Genomic DNA, 24,364 nt, shown 5'->3' with positions numbered 1-24,364 from the left:
AGACTGAGGTGGGTTCTGAGGGCCGCAGAAGTCTGCCGAATTAACCCAAATGCTGACTCCTCCATGCCCCTCCCCTTCCTTGGCCTTTTTTGTTGAAGGCGGAGGGGAGGGACCTGGGATTTGGTCAGGCTACTGGACCCGCCAACCTCCTGGCTGCCACTTACCCCCACCATCTCCTGGCTGTCACTTTCGTACGTATGATGCACACGTGCTATCCTTTATATACATTGCACATGCGTGAAAATCCGCCCACCCCTGACCTTCTTTATAGTATATTCCCCACCCCTTCTCTTTCAGCACAGTGGGAGAGCACATGGCAGAGAAAGAACAAGTGAATGAAGACAGCAGCAACAATGAAAGACCAGAGCCACGAATGTCCCAATCCCACAGGAGATTTAAGGCCTCTAATATGTCCTTTGTAGAGATGGTGAAGATGGTGGACATCTTGAAGAGGGCCGACTATGATGAGAATCATGGACCGTACACCAACCCAAATGTGAGAAAAGCCAAGATCATGACTAAAGTTGTGAAAAGTCTGCATAAGAATTTTGGGGTACGGCGATCAAAGAATCAACTGAGGAAACAATGGTCAAACCTCAAATTGAGGGAGCAAGATCAGTACAGAAGAATCGAGAGTGCTGCAAAAAAGTATTTTGTCATGTGTTCCTATTCTTCTTATTGCATTTGTGCTGCTCCGTGTGCTTTTCTTTACTATTGTACAGTTTAAAATGGCAAGTTTCAGGTTCATGGGCACAGTAATCGTTCGTAGTAAACATTGTTCAACCACTAATAAGATATTTTTGGCAGATGCAGGTTAACTATATTTGTTCAAGCCTATTTGGATTAAAAGAAGTTCAGGACATTGTTGTCTAGATGTGTTTTTAACTAGAATGAAATGCAAACTTGCCGTGGCTCCATCTCCTGGAAGTTCGCCCCCCCCCCCCCACTTCCCTCCCCACCAGGCCAATTAGCAGCACGCTTCTTGCATGCGCAGTAGGGAACTGGAAGTAACGCTGAAAGGTTACACTGCTGGGTACCCTTACCAGGAACGGTGGCAGCAGAACCTGGGTAATCGATCCAAAGATCGGCTGGGGTGTTGACATTGTGTGCACCCTGGACAGGTAAGTGCCCCGATATTAAAAGTCAGCAGCTACAATATGTGTGGCTTCTGGCTTAATTTTTTTCACCCAGGCTGGACCTCCTCTTAAAGGTTAATGACCTGTCTATGCTATGATACTAACACATGCACCCCCACTGTAAATAATGCCAGGTGTCATCATTTTAAAGTAAGGGCAAAGAATGGATAACCCCAATAGGTATATATTTGTGGGGAGATTTGTCAACAAATCAGTGTGGTATTCACACCTAAAAAAAATCATGTTGATCCTGCACAGTTGAGTCTGCAATTGTGTAGCAATTGTGCAATTTAATGTACAAAGGTCAGGCCCCTGATATCACATGGGTTTATCTAACTGAACTTTTTGACCTGTAACAAATACAATGACAATTCCAGACTCTTTCCAAAAACTTTTTCCCTGATTTTCTCCATTACAAAAAAGCAATAAACCTTGGTCGCCTCCCTACCCCACAGGTTGTGATTGGACAGTGAAGAAGGAGCAGCAGACAGATAAGATCATCTCTCTGGTCTCCTCCTGTCAGCATGCTCCTTGTGTGAACATGTGCATGTTGCTCATTTGTTTGGCTCCTAGTGCTGCCTCTCCATCTTCTAGTGCTGGCGTACAGTGGGTGACAAGCAGGATTGAACACTTACTCACAAAAGTTGCATTTCAAATGCATTATTTCAACAAAACTGAATTTAACCAATGTTATTTACTTTTATGTTTGGAGTTCAGCTTTGACTTTTTTTATTCGTATTAATACATTTATAAACATGCAGATTGCATAAAATTCCCATTTCAGGATTCCTACATACTGTATTTATAATTGTTGCCTAGTCCAGACATTTTGTATGTGAGGTTTTCTGCTTGGAAGTGTTAGCAACCATATAAACTGAATACATTTTATAAAAACTCATTGTTTGCAAGATTATGTTGACACGTAAACATTTTTGTTACTAATGACTATAACCTCGGTGATTTCCCCCTGTGTCCTTTCTTTGTGACATTATTATTACTGTTTATTTATGGTTCTGAACGTCACATACAAGTCCTTGTAAAATGAGCACTATAATTAGTTTGAGAGATCACTACAGAAAGGTCAAGTACCTCAAAATCACAATACTTATCACTACAGACAAGTACAATGGCTAAGAATAAGAAAATCCAGGAATTCTCTCTTTCTCTAGCAGGAAACACATCATACAAACTCCCAGGCATTATAATATGCTGTCACACACGGCACTTGACCAACAGTACTTCTATCAAAGCTATGTTATATTCCGGTGAAACTCTGACTCTTGCGGGAAGATAACAGTGAAAGCACTAATTTTCTTGGCTTGGTGTCACATTAAGTATACAAACAAAGAACAGAAAGAGACCAGAAGAGATATGAAGGTTCTAAATATAAAAAGGTCCTCGCTGAGCACAGCCTGCTGAACATAAAACGCAGTAGCTGCTGTTCTCTAGAAAGAATTGATGAAGGCCTGCAACCTTTGTGAATAAATTCAGCAGGAAATATATTTGCTATCTTGGCCGACTTTAATTGTCATCCATGCTGGAAGCAAGCCACGAGACTTCCTTAAATACAGTAATGAACCTTTGAGACGTGTTTCTATAGTAAAGTAAAGTAAGAGAGCGGATGTGTGTTTTCCCATCTAGCCTAAGGTCTTGGTGTTTCCGAACATCAAAATGAATGCATAAAAATGATTAGCTGCTGCTGAAGGTCTAAATACGCATGAACCAGTTCTGCTAGCGTTCTTTGTATATTGCGAAGAAACATATTAAAGTGATCATACTTTCAAATATTTTCAAAGGTCACCCTTGAAATGGAACTTATGGAGACTATAAACTATACTGAGGACTGTGTGAAAACTCATCATCGTTTCTTATAAATATTCATGTTAAACTGGCAACTTTTATGGGGATATGAAATGTAATTAGTTCTGCAATAGCGCCATAGGTATGTAACAAAACAAGCATTTTACAAAGAAAACATTTTTTATGCTTTCTGGAAACCAAATGAATAGATTACAATAGCAGGGAATGCCATATAGCAAAAAAAAAAAAAAAAAGCTTGGACAGGGATACAAAAACAAATAAACACATATGCACATATAACAAACACATATTTCATATAAATAGAAAGAGATAGAAAGAGCTATATGGAATAGAAATGGAACGTGGAACATGGAAGATAGATATATGTATGCTGTAGATACACTTTTAGTTTTCTTGCACATAGGTGTATGAGCCCGTGAAATGTAAATGCCAGCATATTTCCCCTGCTGGAAAGCCCATGTGTTATATATAGTGGCCCATAGACATGAACAACTTGGGTATGGTGCTCACGTATGGACATATACGAAATCGAAAATGATCTATTTTTGCATACACTTGTATGCCATACTCAAGTGTACAATATATAGTGGCCCATAGACATGAACAACTTGGGTATGGTGCTCACGTATGGACATATACGAAATCGAAAATGATCTATTTTGCATACACTTGTACGCCATACTCAAGTATAGAATAGCACAGCCATATACATAAAGCACAGCCATGCACAGTCATTCATGTCTAATGGTGACTACACGCAGCAAAGCAAAACCAAAAACCTGACTTTGAATCTAAACTCCACCGAAAATTCATGTTAGAGTGAACAAAATATTGAATTGAAATTTAAAGTTTTAGACCTTGGGATTAATAAGAATCGCAAACCACTTGTATATACACTCACCGGTCAATTTAATAGGTACACCTTGCTAGTACCAGTTGGACTCCCTTTTGCTTTCAGACCTGCCTTAATTCTTTGTGGCATAGATTCAACAAGGTGTTGGAAACATTCCTCAGAGATTTTGGTCCATATTGACTTGATAGATTCACGTAGTTGCTGCAGTTGTTAAAGATCTGTTGGCTGCATATCCATGATGCAAATCTCCCACCACATCCCAAAGGTGCTCTATTGAATTGAGATCTGGTGACTGTGGAGGCCATTGGAGTACAGTGAACTCATTGCCATGTTCAAGAAACCAGTCGTGGGGTGATTTGAGCTTTGTGACATGGTGCATTATCCTGCTGGATGTAGCCATCAGAAGATGAGTACAGTGTATTCATAAAGGGATGGACATGTTCAGCAACAATACTATATAGGTAGGCCATATAAACGATGCTCAGTTGGTACTAAAGGGTCCAAAGTGTGCCAAGAAAATATCCCCCGCACCATTACACCACCACCACCAGCCCGAATCGTTGATACAAGGCAAGATGGATCCATGCTTTCATGTTGTTTACTCCAAACTTTGACCCTACCATCTAAATGTTGAAGCTGAAATCAAGACTCAACAGACCAGGCAATGTTTTTCATCTTCTATTGTCCAGTTTGGTAAGCTCTGTGTGAATTATACAATTCACACAGGCTTACCAAAACTGGAAAATAGAAGATGAAAAACATTGCCTGGTCTGTTGAGTAGGCCTCAGTTTCCTGTTCTTAGCCGACAGGAGCGTCTCCTGGTGTGGTCTTCTGCTGCTGCAGCCCATCTGCTTCAAGGTTCGATGTATTGTGCATTCAGAGATGGTATTCTGCATACCTTGGTTGTAACAAATGGTTATTTGAGTTACTGTTGCCTTTCTATCATCTTGAACCAGTCTACCTATTCTCTGACATCAAGACATTTTAGTCCACACCTCTTTTTCAGACCATTCTCTGTAAACCTTAGCGATGGTTGTGCAAGAAAATCCCAGTAGATTAGCAGTTTTTGAAATACTCAGCCCAGCCCGTCTGGCAACAACAACCCTGCCACGTTTAAAGTATCTTAAATCCCCTTTCTTTCTCATTCTGATGCTCAGTTTGAACTTCAGCAAGTCATCTTCACCACGTCTAGAAGCCTACAGTGCCTTGCAAAAGTATTCACCCCACTTGGCTTTTTACCTCAATTTTTTTAATCTGAATTATATGTGATGGATCAGAACACAATAGTCTGTTGGTGAAGTAAAATTAGAAAAATATATACATATACATACACATATATATATATATATATATATATAAAATAATAAAAACAGTGTAGCGCTTCAATGATAATAAATGTAATCAACATAAATTATAAAAATAATAATGATATAACAAAAATCGCTAAAAGTCCAACATTAGGCGCTCATTCCACTATGTAGATGGCATAGGAGTGACCAAACCGTCACAGAGAAGGAAAATGTTGTACTAGACGAATGTATTCATGTGGGTCTACTTGATTGTAAACATCAGAGAAAAGTAGATAAATACTTCTTACCGGAACAGTTGGACTCACACAGTCATATGACGGTTGAGTCTAGAAGGCTTGAGGTCACAATCTGGGACCAAGGAGTGTAAGGAGAGAGGTCTGTTGAGCTGATGGAAGAGCTCCGGGCGGTTGTAGGCTCAATGATGGATCCTTTCAGATGGAACGTCAAAGTAATCAAGCTCAGACGCAGCCCGTTGTCCCAATACTCCAAACTCATGCCCCATGCCCCAGTTGAAGACACATATGTCGAAACGCGTCGGGCGAGCTGTTGGCACCCCACATTGCTTTTAATTTAATTTTGTTTTTTTATGTGATCACCAAGTCATTAATTACCTTTTGACTTCAATAAACCAACATTTTTTATATCGTTTGACCCGCACCATGTGGAGCCTTTTCTTCTTTTTTTCCATTGTTTTGGTTTAAAACTTCACAACACCCCCCTCCTCATCCGGGGGAGGTTGGAGTATTGGGACAACGGGCTGCGTCTGAGCTTGATTACTTTGACGTTCCATCTGAAAGGATCCATCATTGAGCCTACAACCGCCCGGAGCTCTTCCATCAGCTCAACAGACCTCTCTCCTTACACTCCTTGGTCCCAGATTGTGACCTCAAGCCTTCTAGACTCAACCGTCATATGACTGTGTGAGTCCAACTGTTCCGGTAAGAAGTATTTATCTACTTTTCTCTGATGTTTACAATCAAGTAGACCCACATGAATACATTCGTCTAGTACAACATTTTCCTTCTCTGTGACGGTTTGGTCACTCCTATGCCATCTACATAGTGGAATGAGCGCCTAATGTTGGACTTTTAGCGATTTTTGTTATATCATTATTATTTTTATAATTTATGTTGATTACATTTATTATCATTGAAGCGCTACACTGTTTTTATTATTTTATCTGTTGAACTTTGTTTGTTTTTGGTGTTGGCTGCTGTTGTGGCTGTTGTGGCCATCTCTTCACAAACTATAGCGCAGTGTTTTCCCTTTTTGTATATATATATATATAGTTATGAAGCGCATAAAAAGCTCTGGTGCAACCAATTACCTTCAGAAGTCACAAAATTAGTGAAATTATGTCCACCTGTGAGCAAACTAAGTGTCACATGTTCTGTCATTACATACACACCTTTTCGAAAGGCCCCAGAGACTGCAACACCTAAGTAAGAGACACCACTAACCAAACACTGCCATGAAGACCAAGGAACTCTCCATACAAGTAAGGGGCAATGTTGTTGAGAAGTAAAGTCAGGGTTAGGTTATAAAAAATGATTCAAATCTTTGATGATCCCTAGGAGCACCATCAAATCTATCATAACTAAATGATAAGAACATGACACAACAGTAAACCTGCCAAGAGACAGCTGCATACCAAAACTCACAGACCAGGCAAGAGGGAATTAATCAGAGAGGCAGCACAGAAACCCAAGGTAACCCTGCAGGAGCCGCAGAGTTCCACAGCAGAGACTGGAGTATCTACACATAAGATGACAATAAGCCGTACACTCCATAGAGTTTGACTTTATGGCAGAGTGGCCAGAAGAAAGCCATTGCTTTCAGCAAAAAACAAAACGGCACGTTTTGAACTTGCGAAAAGGCATGTGGGAGACTCCCAAACTGTATGGAGGAAGGTGCTCTCGTCTGATGAGACTAAAATTTAACTTTTTGTCCATCAAAGAAAACGCTATGTCTGATGCAAACCCAACACATCACATCACACAAAGAACACCATGTTTTTTAGCAGTCGAGACTGGGAAACTGGTCAGAGTTAAGGGTAAGATGGATGGTGCTAAATACAGGGATATCCTTGAGCAAAACCTGTACCACTCTGTGTGTGATTTGATGCTAGGACAGAGGTTCACCGTCCAACAAAACAATGACCTCAAACACACTGCTAAAGCAACACATGAGTGGTTTAAGGGGAAACATGTAAATGTGTTGGAATGGCCTAGTCAAAGCCAAGACCTCAATCCAATAGAGAATCTGTGGTCAGACTTAACCCCCCTGACAGTATTCCCAGAGTCTGGCTCGGGGTGGCATTTTTATGCCAAAAGCGGTAACCCCAAGCCAGACTCAGGACCGCATCGCTGGATCCAGGAGGACGCTTACTTACCTTCTCACTTGGATCCAGCGATGTCCCCCCACTGTACGAGCGAGCCGTGTCTCGCTCGATTCATCACATCACCGATCTCCCTTCCCTGCGAGCGTTGCGACGCATGGAGACGGAGATCGGCGCCAAATTCAAAAAGTGAAACACACAGTATACATACAGTATAATGTAATCTTACAGATTACATTGCTGTATGTAATCATTTAACATCCCCTTTGTCCCTAGTGGTCTGCCCAGTGCCCTGCATGCAGTTTTATATTATAAAAACTGTTCTTTATGCCTGGAAACTGGAGATTGTCCATAGCAACCAAAACTGTCCCTTTACATCAAAAATGGTTTTAGACCAGCTAGAAAACAGCGATAATAAATTGGAATCACTCGCAGAATTAAGCGACAGCGATTTGTGGGGAGATCCGTCATCAAATACTGAAAAGTAATGACAGTGTTCAGTGTTTTTGTTTTGATTACATTATTGAATATTTAGTATTATTGTTATATTATTATTTGGTACAATTATTTATAATTATTTATTATATTATAATTTATGATTTCATTTTTCAAACTTTATCATACCCGGGATGTCTGCTAGACTCTGGTTTGGACAGATTTAAGTGAGTTATTGCTAAGGCCGCGTACACACGGGCGGACTGTTCGCCCAACTTTGTCCGCTGAACAGTGTTTCAGCGGACAGTCCGCTGAACAGTGTTTCAGCGGACAGTCCGCTCGTGTGTGGGCTTCAGCGGACAGTTTCAGCGGACAGTCTGACGAACAAAGTTTTTCGGAATTTCCGTAAGACAGTCCGCTGAAACTTGGTTTCAGCAGACAGTCCGCTCGTGTGTAGGCTTGTTCGACAAACTAAGTTTCGCGCATGCTCAGAAAGGATTTACACGGCGAAGGTTGCATTGCAGTGTATTGGACGTCGTATTTCTCGTCCCGTCGTACGTGCCCTTCACGTCATCGCGCACGCTTTCAGCGGACTGTTCGTTCATCGTGTGTGGTCAAGTCTGTTCATGCAAATTTTGAGCGGACTGTTTGTCGGATTGTTTGACGAACAACGTTGGGCGAACAGTCCGCCCGTGTGTACGCGGCCTAAGAATTACAGGACTACAATATAAAACGCCAAATTTTCATGCAAAACAATGGTACCGCTTTCAGCACCCAAAATCCAAAATAATCGTACCGCCAGGGAGTTATCGCTGTTCACAAGCACAAACCATCCAACTTGAAGGAGCTGGAGCAGTTGCAAGGAGGAATGGGCAAACATTCCAGAGGTAAGATGTTGCAAGCTCATAGAGACTTATCCAAAGCAACTTGGAGCTGTGATAGCTGCAAAAGGTGTCTCTACAAAGTATTGACTTTTGGGGGGTGAATAGTTATACACATTGACTTTTTCTGTTATTTTGTCGTTTGCTTCATAATTAAAAAAAAATAAAAAATCTTCAAAGTTGTGGACATGTTCTGTAAATTAAATGATGCAAATCCTCAAACAATCAATGTTAATTCCAGGTTGTGTGGCAATAAAACAAGAAAAATGTCAAGGGGGTGAAAACTTTTGCAAGGCATTGTAAATGAATTGAGTTGCTGCCATATGTTTGGCTGATTAGCAATTTGTGTTACCAAGCAATTGAACAGGTATACCTAATAAAGTGTCTGGTGAGTGTATACTGTATATCAAGTTGATCCTGAGGCGCATTGTATATAGCCCCATTAAGATTGTACTTATGCTTACTGTGGATGAATTTATCCCACATCAAATTTTGACCTCCCACAAGCTGATGGATATGTCTGTGGGAAGCATGTAAGGTGGCAAAGCATTTGGTGACTGCAAAGTGCTGGATTTTTATCTTCTCTGGGGCTAATGGATACATGAATGTGCATTCCATGTGTCTGTATGGGTTTATTCGTATGTGAATGATTTATCTTCTATAACCTGTTGAAGACTTGACTTTACTGCACAGTTTACTTATGGGAGTTGTATATCACTGGCATGGATTCTTTTAATGCACTCTGAAGAACTATATATGAAATATAACTGTTGGACACAGAGTAAAGTTATACACAGTCCAATTGAAAATATATTATTTAGTATTCCAACGGATGGGATCTAACCTTTATGGAACATTGTGCAACTTGTTGAGTTATGCGTAGTCCAGTTGCATATATATCATAACTTTTTCATTTGATGGACACTTATGGAACACTGTACAATGTGTGTCGGGTCCCTTGAAGCCTATGTCTGAAATGGCAGGGGTTACATCCAATTTAATATAATTCAATTTCTGATGATCTACATAAGGACAATGGGTAGTATAATTTTGAAACCTTATATGAGGGTGCTGGTTTGTTTCTTTTAGCTTCTTATACTTGGCCAAGCATTTTAAATGTGTGCTTTCGCTTTGTATCTTGATATGAATACATTTCGTAATATAAGATATTTCTGTTTGAGAGATCTATCAGTTTCTGGAGTATTTTTTCCCCACTGGCATGTGTTTTTGGTGGAGCTTAGAGTCAAAGCCTGCATTTTAGTTTTGTTTTGTGGTATTTCAGATATATACCGCTGACTCATTCATATTATGTAAGCAGGTATTGAGCAGACCTGGACCTAGAAGTTTTTATCAATGTTTGAATGCAGCACCTGGACTTTCCGGGGGGAAAAAAGGGCACCATTGATACAACCTTAAAATATTTCTGCAAGCAAGCAGAGTAAGTAAATTTATTTTACTTGGTGTAGGCTTCATGCAGTTTCTGTACAGCAAAGCTCAGAGTGGTTGAGGGAGAAGCAATTCAAGTAGCCAATCACTTGAATTCCTCATGAGGAACATGATGATTGGCGAAGAGAGCAAAGTGACAGAGAGATGGGCTCACCAGTCTACTTCTTCTCTTTTCACTGTCCAAGCATAGGCTGAGGGTGGGGAGAAGTGTTACTGAACTACAGCAGAGAAAATTGGGTCTCCTGCCCTGCCAGACTGGGCTGTGCACTGTGGCAGAGCTGTTAAAATCTCAGAACTTCGGTAGGTAAACAGCTCCCATGTATATGCTTCATCTGTGTATTTAGCTACTTGCTTGAAGTTGAGCGTTAGCTGTTACAACCCACTGAATACATTTCAAGACACAAAAGCCACACAATATAACTAAAAAAGTGTATTAAAGAATATAGAAGAAAAGTGTTTTCTTATATATTCCTTTTATTTCCCTCAGTCTGCATGAAGCCGACATCTAAGCAAATGTATATAAGCAAAAGTAAATATTCAATTCCAGAGTATTTGTAAAAGGCAATGCTTATTTTAGTTATGCAAGTACCTTCGGCTATTGAAACTGCTTGGTATGAATGACAACCTGTTGCAGATGGGCACTGAATAGACTTGTAGTCCAGAGTAATTGTTCTCTATCCATATCTCAAAGAATGTATATAATACTATGCCATTTCATGTATAAAGTAGGTATGGGGGATTTTACAGCCAACATTTTTCAAAAAAAGAATGCTTGACAGTAACTATATATTTCACTTTAGCATTTACTTAGGATTAATTGTAACAGGGAGCCAAAGTAACTGATCCTGGAAAAAAAAAAACTATTTGCTGTATGCTAGGAATGAATATTATTAATCTTTTTCAAAACTATAATATTTTAAGAATTAAGTAACTGATTTATTTGCATTTCTTTAACCTACAAAGTATACATATTTATAAAAGAAAAGTACGGTAGTTTAGGTGTACTCACCAGTTACTCTTTGGCTAACATATCTTGGAGTAGCACAGTGGTCTACAATACGGTTGCTGTACTCAGCCTGCGCCTTAAGTACAATATCTTCAACAACAGTTTCATCTGCAAAGCTGCTTAAGCTGCTTTCTGGTCTCCAGTAGTTATTACCTAAATGGAAGGCAAATAGGAAACTATTTTATATATTAGTGATTCATAGAGAACCATATACATAATATATACATGGAAGATCTATACACACTCCTAAATAATTATTTAACATAACATTCTACAGAGCAAACTATGATATGGTAATAATATGGTAAAGTTATCACACTACTCAAACATTGCAGAATACACAACACTTTTGGCTTAGTTTTTCATAATTTCTCAACCATTTATAATCAAATTATATGGGCTTTGTCTTATTATTTTGCACCTATTCCTGAGAAACATGTGTTATTAGTTCTCACTTAATTTATATTCAGCAATTTGATAACCTGCCAATAAGTAATACATTCCTTATGTATATGATATAGTGCAGAAACCTCGACCTATTTATTCATTTAACTGAATATGTAAAGCATAGATGCAGGTCTTGGTCAGCATTGAAGTTCTTACTTTATGCCTAATTCAATACTAATAAACAGCAATTCTTGCAGAAATTGGGATCCTTGAAGTTCCCAGGATCTCTCCAGATAACCTGCCCTCTCTTAGCCCCTGTACACACGGTCGGAGATTTCGACAAGCAAATCCGTCGGATTTTGCCCGTCGGATTTTGTCCGTCGGATCTTGTCCGAAACTGTTGCATACACACGGTCGGACAAAGTTGTCGAAAAATCCGATCTTTCAGAACGTGATGACGTAATTTCGTTACGATGGGACTACATTCAGGCTAGTAGCCAATAGCTTTGATGTAGGAATTTGATCTGAGCATGCGTGGCACTTGGTCCGATCAAAATTCTCTACACATGATCGGAGTATGTCCGATCGGCCCAGTTGGTCGGGAAAAATTTCCAACAAGTTGGAAAATTGGGTCCGACGGATATTCCGACGGAATTAGTCCGATGCATACCATACACAGTCGGATTATCCGACAACACGGTCCGATAGGACACATTCCAACGGATTCTCCGACCGTGTGTACAAGGGCTCACACTCCTACATACTACAGGCAAAGGCTCCAGAACTGGTAGAACTCCAATACGAAGACTTGTTATGACCATACAGTATGTAGAACTGATTTTGGGACCTTGTACTGGCACCAAGGCTGCAATATGCGTCACCTAATTTGGATTTTACTTGGATTTAAAGACTTAAGATATACTTAAGATATACAAAGCCAAAATAGGGATAGCAAATAATGAGGTTTCAGGCAGATGAAAGAAAGTTTGTTGTTCTATTGAGGATAATATCATATGATTTGTGTAAAGCCCTCATACATGCTTATGGTAAAACACTGGTTATGGTCTTAGTATAAATGCATTGCTAGAACCTTTGGAAGTGAACATTAATATTGATTACAATCCTTAGTCTCAGAGAATCCATGCTGTATTAGGAGCACTACCAATTTTTAAGATATATGAATTCTATTGAGCTCTTTAAAGCTGATCACACACTATACAATTTGAATGTGCAATGTCCTCCAGATTTACCAAAACTATGTAATAGGAGGGCAAACCTAAGCAGATCTGGCAGGTTCTGCTATATAAACAAAACTTCTTTGGGTACAGCACTGTTCAAACTATATTATGAACAGCACTATTGATTAGTAATAATTTGCTATGAGTAATGTATATACTAATAGCATAAATAACAGTGATAATGTGATAAAGTCCAACACAATGCAGTGGTATAGTCCAAAGTGCTCAGTGCTGCATGCTGCTTCAAAACAACTCCATATAGTGTAAAATTCACCTAATTTCTAGTGATGAAATCCACATACATGCTTCATGCACACTCTTGGTGACCCCTAACTTCTCCTGTATTCACCAAAACTATTTGACTGCTTGCACTAGTACAGTAAGCGAGTCAAAAAAGCATTTAATGGCCCCCAGGGATAGAAATTCTTGGTTCTCAACTCAATTTCACCTTTGTTCCATAAACAGCTTCAGTTGCTCATAACGCATGCAGAGAATGATGTTACAGAGGCTTAAAAAGATGGAAAAAACGTTCTATAGTGAAATACCATTTATTATGTGTGTACTTACATAATGATCTACATAAATTGCCTGTACAGACAGTCCCCTAGTTACAAACATCTGACTTACAAACAACTCCTACTTACAAACAGGGGGAGACAACAGGAAGTGAGAGGAAATCTACCCCTAGGAAGGGAAATTCACTTTTGAAAGAACTATTATGGGAAAAAGGTGCCTCCACTGATGCTTTATTACCAAGCGCGGTTTCCACAACAAACCAAAATTTTCAAAATTCAATTGTCATTGGGACAGAACGTGAGGTGAAATCTTCTCAACAGGGGCACAAACAGCAAAACAAACGTTGCAGGGGTGTTAACCCTTCCCTATGCTATCCAAAAAGCTTAAAAATATTTTTTTTTATCTGGAGCTACACTTAAAAAAAAAGTGCCTGTTCCGACTTACAAACAGATTCAATTAAGAACAAACCTGCAGACCATATCTTGTTTGTAACCCGGGGACTGCCTGTAATCAGAAAGCACTGCTCTGTCTGTACCCAGTGTGTGCTCCAAAGAGTGGATATGACATCACCTGCAACTCTTGCCTACAGCATTTTCTGATCAATAGTGGGCCCTTACAGGAGTGCGTACTCCTGGTTTCACCTCCACCTCGGCAGCAATTCTTCTTCAGAAATTCTTTTCATCTTTGATAAACTTCTGCCTGACAACATTTTTTAGGTTTTCTGGCCTGACCATCTTGTTTTAACAAATCTGAGGGGTTTTGATAGAAGCATTGTAAGCACCTAGTCTGGCTAATATCTTTATGTCAGATTTTGAAAATGTACATATGCTTAACAGTTCACACTACTGTAATTTGATATCTGGTTATTGCTGCTATATAGATGATACTTCTTTTTGTTGGAATGGTGAGATATAAGCTCTGCTGCTTTTGTGAAGGTGCTACATAAAAGGTTGCCATTTTATTTAGCTGTACTTTGCAATGTAAACAATATTGGGTTTATTTATTAAGATAATGGAGCTTGTTGTTCAGTCTTCAACTTGTTGTCTTCACTTAGCTTAGTGAATGGGGTGAAGTTATGCTGACTTCAAGTATCCAATCATGTATAAGCATAAATCCCATTTTTATTTTTTTATTTTTTTTCTTGCACGTGAATTTTTCCCTAGCTTTATCTCTGTCATTAAGTAATAATTCAACGTAGAATGAACATGCTCTATTCCTTTAACAAAAAAACTATGTTTTGCTTTTTTTTGTTTTTTTTTGTGGGTGGGGGAGTTGTGATTAACCACCCCAATACAGTGCACTTACACCCCCTTCCTGACCAGACCAATTTTCAGCTTTCAGCGCTCTCACAGTTTGAATGCCAATTACTCAGTCATCCAACACTGTACCCATATGAAACTTGCGTCCTTTTTTCCACACAAATAGAGCTTACTTTTAGTGGTATTTAATCACTAGTGGGTTTTTTATTTTTTGTGCTATAAATAAAATAAAACGTAAATTTTGTGAAAAAAATGCCTTTTTCTTTGTTTCTGTCATAAATTTTTGCTAATTAGTAATTTGTCTTCATAAATTTTGGCCAAAATTTATACTGCTACCTATCTTTGGTAAAAAATAACCCACATTAGTATATATTATTTGGTCTTTGTGAAGGTTATAGAGTCTACAAACTATGGTGCCAATCACTGAAAATTGATCACTTCTGATCAGGCCTTCAGTACATCAGGTGTACCTCATTTCTTGAGACACTAACAAGTCAGGAAAGTACAAATACCCCCCAAATGACCCCTTTTAACAAAGTAGACATTCCAAGGTATTAAGTAAGTAGCATGGTGAGTTTTTTTAAGTTGTCATTTTTTCCCACAATTCTTTGCAAAATGAAGATTTTTTTTTTATTATTGTTTTTTTTTTACAAAATTTTCATATTATCAGGTTATTTCTCACACACAGCATATGCATACAACAAATTACACCCCAAAATACATTCTGCTACTTTTCCCGAGTATGGCGATACCACATGCGTGAGACTTTTACACAGCCTGGCCACATACAGAGCACCAACATTGATGTAGTACCTTCAGACATTCTACGAGCAAAAATGACGCATCTCATTTCTCAACCACCTATTACACTTTTGAAGGCCCTGGAGTACCAGGACAATAGAATTTCCCCTAAAATGGAAAGCAAACATCCCAACGTATAATCTGTGAGGCATAATGAGTCTTTTGAATGATTCATTTTTTTCCAGAAGTTTTTGGAATATGTGGAAAAAAATTAAAACACATTTTTTTTTTTTACACAAAATTGGTAATTTATAAGATATTTCTAACACATAGCATGTATATAGCAAAAATTACACCCCAAAATACATTCTGCTACTCTTCCCGAGTATGGCGATACCACATGTGTAGGACTTTTACACAGCCTGGCCACATAGAGAGGCCGAACATTGAAGTATTACGTTCAGGCATTCTAGGAGCATAAATGACACATCTCATTTCATTCCTACCTATCACACTTTTAAAGATCCTGGACCACCAGGACAGCAAAATTACCCACAAAATGACCCCATTTTGGAAAGCAAACACCCCAACGTATATTCTATGAGACATGGGCTGCAAATAGGTACTCGGGTACTCTGATGGGCTGGTGACAGGTACTCTGGTACTCTGATGGCCTGGTGACTGGTATTTGGGTACTCTGAAGGGCGGTGACAGGTACTCATATGGACTGTGAAAGGTACTCGGGTACTAAGATGAACTGTGACAGGTACTCGGGTACTCAGATGAACTGTGACAGGTACTCGGGTACTCAGATGAACTGTGACAGGTACTCGGGTACTCAGATGAACTGGGACAGGTACTCGGGCACTCAGATGAACTGGGACAGGTACTCGGGCACTCAGATGAACTGGGACAGGTACTCGGGTACTCAGATGGACTGGGACAGGTACTCGGGTACTTAGATGGGCTGTGACAGGTACTCGGGTACTCAGATGGGCTGTGACAGGTACTCGGGTACTCAGATGGGCTGTGACAGGTACTCGGGTACTCGGATGAACCGTGACAGGTACTCGGGTACTTTGATGGGCTGTGACAGCTACTCGGGTACACGAAAGAATGGTGACAGGTACTCGGGTACTTTGATGGGCTGTGACAGGTACTCTGATGGACTGTGACAGATACTCGGGTACTCTGATGGACCGTGACAGATATTTGGGTACCCTGATGGACTGTGACAGGTACTGGGGTACCCTGATGGACTGTGACAGGTACTCGGGTACCCTGATGGACCGTGACAGGTACTCGGGTACCCTGATGGGCCGTGACAGGTACTTGGGTACTCTGATGGGCTGTGACAGGTACTCGGGTACTCAGATGGGCCGTGACAGGTACTCTGATGGGCCGTGACAGGTACTTGGGTACTCTGATGGGCTAGGACAGGTACTCGGGTACTCAGATGAACTGTGACAGGTACTCGGGTACTCAGATGGGCTGGGACAGGTACTCGGGTACTCAGATGGGCTGGGACAGGTACTCGGGTACTCAGATGGGCTGGGACAGGTACTCGGGTACTCAGATGAACTGTGACAGGTACTCAAATACTCTGATGGACTGTGACAGGTACTCTGATGGACTGTGATTGACAGGTACTATGAGGGGTGGTGACAGGCCCTCTTTATTGGGGGGGCAATCAGTGTACTTGATGTGCACTGTAGGCGGTAACGAGATGTTACCGCAATCTCCTCCTCACACACGATCGGTGTGTGAGGAGGAGAACCCGGTAACATCTTGTTACCGCGGTTTGTTTACATTTTAGTGATCGGCTGTGAAAGGATCACAGCCGATCACATGGGTAAACAGCCAGCCAATGGCTGTTTACCAGCGTCGGTGACGAGCAGTGTTCCCGGGGAACACGCCACCACCGACGTGCACGCGCAGCGCGCTCACGATCGTGCGCATGCACCATGCACAGTCGGGGTGTGACTATCTGTGATCGGCCGTGACTTTATCACGGCCGATCACGTGGTAAACAGCCATAACGAATGGCTGTTCACCCCCTTCGGTGGTGAGCGGTGTCTCCGTGACACGCCGCCACCGAAGAAACAGGGATGCGCGTGCACGATCACGTGCATTCCCTGTTTAAACGGGAGGCCGTCATATGGCGGCCTCCTGCCACAATAGGTGCGCCGCCTGGCCGTCATTTGACAGCCGGCAGTCAGCAACTAGTTAAACGAGCTCTAAATTTCTTAGTTGACAAGGTAAAATGGGTGGATTACATGTTTCTCAGAGGTTTTAAATTAATGTGTGGCCAGGATATTGATAGTCTTGATATTCAAGTTTAAGACCCCTTTCCCACTGAGCCACCCCAGGCATCAGTGGTAAAGCAGCGCTATTTTAACACCCCCCTAGCAGCCAAAAAGGTGTTAAATCTGCCCGTAAAATGCTGCCACAGCAGCGTTTTGCTGGCGTTATAGCAGCGCTGCCCCATTGATTTCAATGGGGAGGAGTGATGGAGGAGCTGTGAGTTCACCGCTCATTCACCGCTCCAAAGAAGCTGCTGGCAGGACTTTTTCTGACGCCCTGCCAGCGCACCGCTCCAGTGTGAAAGCCCTCAGGCTTTCACACTGGAGTGAATGGAGCAGCTGTATTAGGGCGGTTTTCAGGCACTATTTTTAATGCTATAGTGCCTGCAAAATGCCCCAGTGTGAAAGGGGTCTAACATAATTATATATTAACCAGCAATAAAATAGCCTTAAAAAATTAGTCCTTACTGACCTCTGTAGCTGAAGACACCAAGGAATAATTCATCCACATAGATCATAGCAGAAGCACCAACATCTTTATCACTCAACAGCTCTGCTCACCCTGCTCCCACCTCCCTGACCACTAGCTTTGTGTTAATATTAGAGATTAGAAGGGTGGAATGGTGGAAGCCTTCAAGGCCATTGCTATGAGGAGGAGCAGGGTGAGCTGAACTGTCTGAGAGAAGGATTTGGATGACTTCAATGCTTCTGCTTTAAATTTTCATGATGTATTGTTCCACGGTACCTACAGGAACAAAAGTCAGTGAGGATATGTAAAATTTTGAAAGCACTATTTTGAGTAGAAACACAATTTATGAAGGAGTTCAGCATTTAGTATTGAAGGAGGTTTAATTACCAGGGAACTCCAAGAAGACATTAATCCAGATAGAGGCATACTGGCTGTAGAGATTGACAGCAAACAACCTGCTTGGTCATAGTGAGAAGCGTTAAGCACTTTTTGTGATTCTACACATCTTTTGCAAAGGTCTTTTCCAACAGAGAGAGGACCATCAGGCTTAAGCCGCGTACACACAGGCGGACTGTCTGGCCTACTTAGTCCGCTGAAACACATTTCAGCGGACAGTCCGCTCGTGTGTGGGCTTCAGCGGACTTTTTCAGCGTGCAGTCTGGCCACTAAGTATTTCGGAATTTCCGTACTACTGTCCGTCGGACTCGCATTTCGGCGGACAATCCGCCCGTGTGTGTGCCAGTCCGCCGTACTTTTGAAATGAGTGGACTTTTCCCGCCCGGATAAAACTCCGCTCATTTCGAGAAGAACGGAAGGCGGCGGCGGCGACGGCGGCGACAGAAGACCGGGCCACCGCATGTAAAAGAGCTATAAGAAGGAGCGGTGGCCCGGCAGAAGAACCGAAGAGGGGGACAAGACCCCCGAAGTCGGGAGAAGAGGCCGGCGGCGAGGAAGAAAGCCGGACTCCTCCGCTAGCAAAAGAGCTACAAGAAGATAGCGGAGGAGTCCGGCGAGAAGACCCCCGAAGACGGAAGACCCCCGGAGCTGTGCAATAAAGTATTTTATCTCGTGTGTTGTGTTTTTTTTGGTACTTTTATTTTACAGGTGAATGGGTAGGGGTACATTGTACCCCATACTCATTCACATAGGGTGGGGGGCCGGTATCCGGGGGCCCCCTTATTAAAGGGGGCTCCCGGATTCCGATAAGCCCCCCGCCCGCAGACCCCGACAACCAACGGCCAGGGTTGTCGGGAAGAGGCCCTTGTCCTCATCAACATGGGGACAAGGTGCTTTGGGGTGGGGGGGTCGCGCGGCCCCCCTTCCCCAAGGCACCCCCCCATGTTGAGGGCACGCGGCCTGGTACAGCTCAGGAGGGGGGGCGCTCGCTCGCCCCCCTTTCCTGGCCGGCCGGGTAGCGTGCTCGGACAAGGGTCTGTTGTGGACTTGGGGGGGACCCCCACGCCGATTTTTTTCGGCGTTGGGGTTCCCCTTTAAGTCCATACCAGGCGGCGGGGCCAGCGACGTCTCCTTCGCGGGCCCCGCCTACCTGGAGACCCGCTCGAAATGAGCAGACTTTCCTCCGCATGTGTGGGCGAGTCCGTTCATTTCAAAAGTAGGGCGGATAGTATGGCGGACTTAGTATGCCGTATTAGTCCGCTCAAAAAGTGGTGTGTGTGGTCAAGTCCGTTCATTCGAAAGTATGACGGACTGTCCGTCGGATTGTCTGACGGACTAAGTTGGCCAGACAGTCCGCCCCATGTTTACGCGGCTTTAGACAGTTACACACAGGATGTCAAAAACCATGCAGTGCTTGGCTCTCTTGTTAAAAACGCCAGGGTGTCTGGAGTCGCCTTATATTATTTGAAAATTAACTATTGTTTATAAATAAATAAAAAATCTATTTAAATGTGTGTATCAAATAAAAAAAAAATGATGTTATACCTTATGTACCAGCTTCATAGCTGCAAAAGAAGTAAATCAGAAAAATCATATTTTTCTTTTTTTATTCTATCTTTGGTAGAAATATATTGAACCAGTCTAAGTTTAATTACCATTAAAAACGTGAAACATTTAGCTCATGCAGGATAATAATAAAACAAACTGACAAAACTTTAACATCTCATATTTTCTCGCTTTCAAACATGAAAATAGTATAAGAAGGATGAAAAAAGGTGGAAATGGATGTCTTCACATTTTTCACAAGACAAGCATTGAGATTATGTATTCAGCTACAAAGAAAATGTGTTAAAATATTATGGTAATCCAGCTGATTAAACATTTTTATTGAAGCAAACTTGTATTGCTACTACAAAATGAGCCACATATCAAGCTATGTTATGTAAAGCGCCATTAAACCCACAGCAAAATTTTCCTATGCAACATAAGCACATATAATAATTCAACTAACAGCCTAAAGATCTTAAACTATGAATATACCATATTGCAAAATACCTTTAAGGGTTTTGATATCAAAGTCATGTAACTCTATAGAACAAGCTTCACACTGCAGTGTGAGATCAGTCAATAGAGCTATCAAGTGTCGGAAACCATGAATAAGACTGAGACAGAAGTACAGTTAAATCACACTTGTTTAATCACTTGACCACTTGCCACTTAAACCCCCTTAATAACCAGACCAATTTTCAGCTTTCGGTGCTCTCACATTTTGAATGACAATTACTCAGTCATGCAACACTGGACCTATATGATTTTTTGTCCTTTTTTTCACACAAATAGAGCTTTCTTTTGGTGGTATTTAATCACCACAGGGTTTTTTTATTTTTTGTGCTGTAAAAGAAAGAAAAATTCTGTAAAAAAAAAAGAATTTTTCTTCGTTTCTGTTATAAAATTTAGCAAATTAGTAATTTTTCTTCATAAATTTTGGCCAAAATTTATACTACTACATATCTTTGGTAAAAATAAGTACAAATTGGTGTATATCATTTGGTCTGTGTGAAAGTTAGAGTTATAGAGTCCACAAGCTATGGTGCCAATATTTGAAAATTCATCACACCTGATGTACTTACGGCCTATCTCATTTCTTGAGACCCTAACATGCCAGAAAAGTACAACTACCCCCCAAATGACCCCTTTTTGGAAAGAAGACATTCCAAGGTATTTAGTAAGAGGCATGGTGAGTTTTTTTAAGTTGTTTTTTCCCACAATTCTTTGCAAAATCAAGATTTTTTTCTTTCCTTTTTTATTTCACAAAATTGTCATATTAGGTTATTTCTCACACACAGCATATGCATACCACAAATTACACCCCAAACCACATTCTGCTATTACTCCTGAGTATAGCGATACCAAATGTGTGAGACTTTTACACAGCCTGGCCACATACAGAGGCCCAACATGCAGGGAGCACCATCAGGCATTCTGGAGCACCCAGACCAATTCTGACATTTCTCTCCTACATGTAAAAAATCTGCATTTATTTGCTAGAAAATGACATAGAACCCCAAAACATTATATATATATGTTTTTTTTAGCAAAAACCCTAGAGAATACAAGGGCGGTCATTGCAACTTTTTATCTCGCACAGTATTTGTGCAGTATTTGTGCAGCATTATAAAATAATGGATAACAACCACAGGGTTGCTTGCCAGAATTTATAGGGGGCCGTTCCACCACCCATATGACCCATAAATAAATGTTTCAAAATAGAAAGTCAGCATAAAGTAAGATTGAAAAAGACTTTGCTCCTGTGTAAGAGCCTCTACCAGCAATGCTTCATCACCCCATACCAGCACACCTCAAATCAGCCAGTGAGCAGTGCAGTGGGGCTCTCTTTTTTTCCTCTGACAGCTTTAGTTATCACCTGTCCAGGAATTACCAAAGCAATGACAGCAGAGAACAGCGAGTAAGCATTATTGCTGCATGATCTAAAGGTCTAAGGCTATACTGTATATGCGTCAAAGTATATGGACACAAGAGCGGTGAAAGGTGCTCCATTCTGAGGCCTCAGTTTCTGAGCCAAAAATTAACACTTAAATCTGTGATCAAAATAAGGGGGGGGGAAATTGCTGCCTTTCTTAGGGCCCCATTTACTTTGAATCCTTTTATTGCTATGGGCAACTCGGTATGTATATAACATTTTTCAGTTTTAACTGCTGTGTACAGTTTAGTATCTTACTGCATGAAAGTAATGCATGTCCTGTATGAGAGAACGCAACATAAAAGCTACCAGTAAGGCTTGGTTCACACCTAATACCGATGCATACTTACTTACATCAGGGGTCCTGTGCATCCTGGTTCACCATTTTAGGTCTGATTTCAGCACAAATTTTGGACTGAATTTGGGCCTGACACAGACCAAAAGACGCACAGGGCTCCTGTGCAAATTCACACCGGAGCAGCCTCGGAGATATGTGAACTGGCTCCATAGAGAGCCATTCACAATCTCCTACTCTTTTCAAATTGGATGTGGGGATCCCGCATCCAATTCTCAATAGTGTGAACCCAGCCTCAGGAAACACTGTCATTGCCCTAGGTTTAGGAGTGTCTCTATGGGAATGTGTGACCATTCTTCGAGGTACGCATTTATGAGTTCAGGCACTGGTGTGGTTGAGAAGGCCTGGCTAGCAGTCTCTGCTCCAATTCATCCCAAAGGTGTTCAATCTGGTTGAGGTCGGGACTCTGTGCACCCCAGACTCACTCATCCATGTCTTAATGGACTTTGCTTTGTGCACTGGTGCACAGTCAAGTTGGAACAGGAAGGGATCATCCCCAAACTGTTCCCACAAAGTTGGGAGCATGATATTGTCCAAAATGTCTTGGTATGCTGATGCCTTAAGAGCTCCCTTCACTGGAACTAAGGGGCCAAGCCCAACCCCTGAAAAATAACCCCACACCACAATCCCCCTCCTCCAAATTATTTGGAGCAGTGCACAAAGAGAGGTCCATAAAGACATGGATAGGTGAGTTTGGGGTGGAGGAACGTGACTGGCCAGCACAGAGTCCTGACCTAAACCAGATAGAACATCTTTGGGATGAATTAGAGCAGAGACTGTGAGCCAGGCTTCTCGTCCAACATCAGTACCTGACCTAATAAATGCGCTTCTGGAATAATGGTAAAACATTCCCATAGACACACTCCTAAACCTTGTGGACAGCCTTCCCAGAAGAGTTGAAGCTGTTATAGCTGCAAAGGGTGGACCAACTCAATATTGAACCCTACGGACTAAGACCAGGATGCCATTAAAGTTCATGTGTATAAAGGCTGGCATCCCAATACTTGTGATAATATAGTGAGTGTGTGGGTGCATGTATGCATATACACATGCACACACACACATATATATATATATATATATATATATATATATATATATATATATATATATACATATATTAGGGCTGTTACTGATTAAAATTTTCGTGTTCGAAATCTCCGATTGTCCGCTCTGTCTGGAATAGACAGCAGGCAGACCCGTCCACAGAGTAGATGGCACAAGCAGGCGGGTGATGATGACGTCAGCACGCCGCTACTAGGCCACCACCAGATGGACCAAGATGCCTGCCGTTCCAGAGCTAGGCCGAAGCCGGTGCCTTTCCTATGGGTGAGACCGTGGAGATCAATCCGTGGATCGTCCTCAATCAAAATTATTTTGATCGATCAAAGAAATTAACGATTAATCAAGTAATTAATTGTTCATTTCCGCAGCCCTAATATATATATATATATATATATATATATATATATATATATATATATATACACACACATACAGTATATATACACACATAAACACACACATACACACAAACTTAAAGTATATTTATAATTTTAAACATAAGCATGAAACTTTATAAAACTCAGATCTCTACCAAAAACTATTTTTTTTAGTAGTGAAGGAATACAGGTTATGAATGTTTGATACATCTTTAGAACACTGACGCTTTTTCACAGTACATTACAGAGAGAAAAGAACTATTTACAACAGTCCTTGCTCTGAGAAAGCTAACAATCTAATGTTCCTACCACAGTCAAACTCACTATATGGGCAGAGTGTAATAAAAAAATTGTTAGCTCTTTCTCTGCAGAAAGTTATGTGTCATAGAAGAGTTTCATTTTTTTACACTGCCAGAACTTTTTTTTTTTTTTATGATTGAAGGAGAAGGAATACATTCAAAGACCTAAACATTGCAAGGCATGAGTATTAACCCCCCTGACGGTATTCCCGAGTCTGACTCGGGGTGGATTTTTTATACCAAGAGCGGTAT

General features: G+C 41.1%; 1 protein-coding gene across 1 annotated transcript in view; it reads right to left on the bottom strand.

Moving 5' to 3' along the window:
• Positions 1-24,364, bottom strand: part of ZBBX (zinc finger B-box domain containing) — a 350,269-nt gene that overhangs the window by 29,693 nt on the left and 296,212 nt on the right. Inside the window, exon 17 of the mRNA XM_077488037.1 lies at positions 11,230-11,379. Coding sequence (XP_077344163.1) covers positions 11,230-11,379 — 150 coding nt within the window. The remainder of the gene's footprint in view (positions 1-11,229; positions 11,380-24,364) is intronic.

This window comes from Lithobates pipiens, unplaced genomic scaffold, assembly GCF_037356315.1.
Source record: "Lithobates pipiens isolate NorthernLeopardFrog02 unplaced genomic scaffold, aLitPip1_a1.2 Scaffold_18, whole genome shotgun sequence".
NCBI classification, from domain to species: domain Eukaryota; kingdom Metazoa; phylum Chordata; class Amphibia; order Anura; family Ranidae; genus Lithobates; species Lithobates pipiens.
Note: the sequence above shows the minus strand (reverse complement) of the source record. Positions and strands in the feature narration are given on the sequence as shown.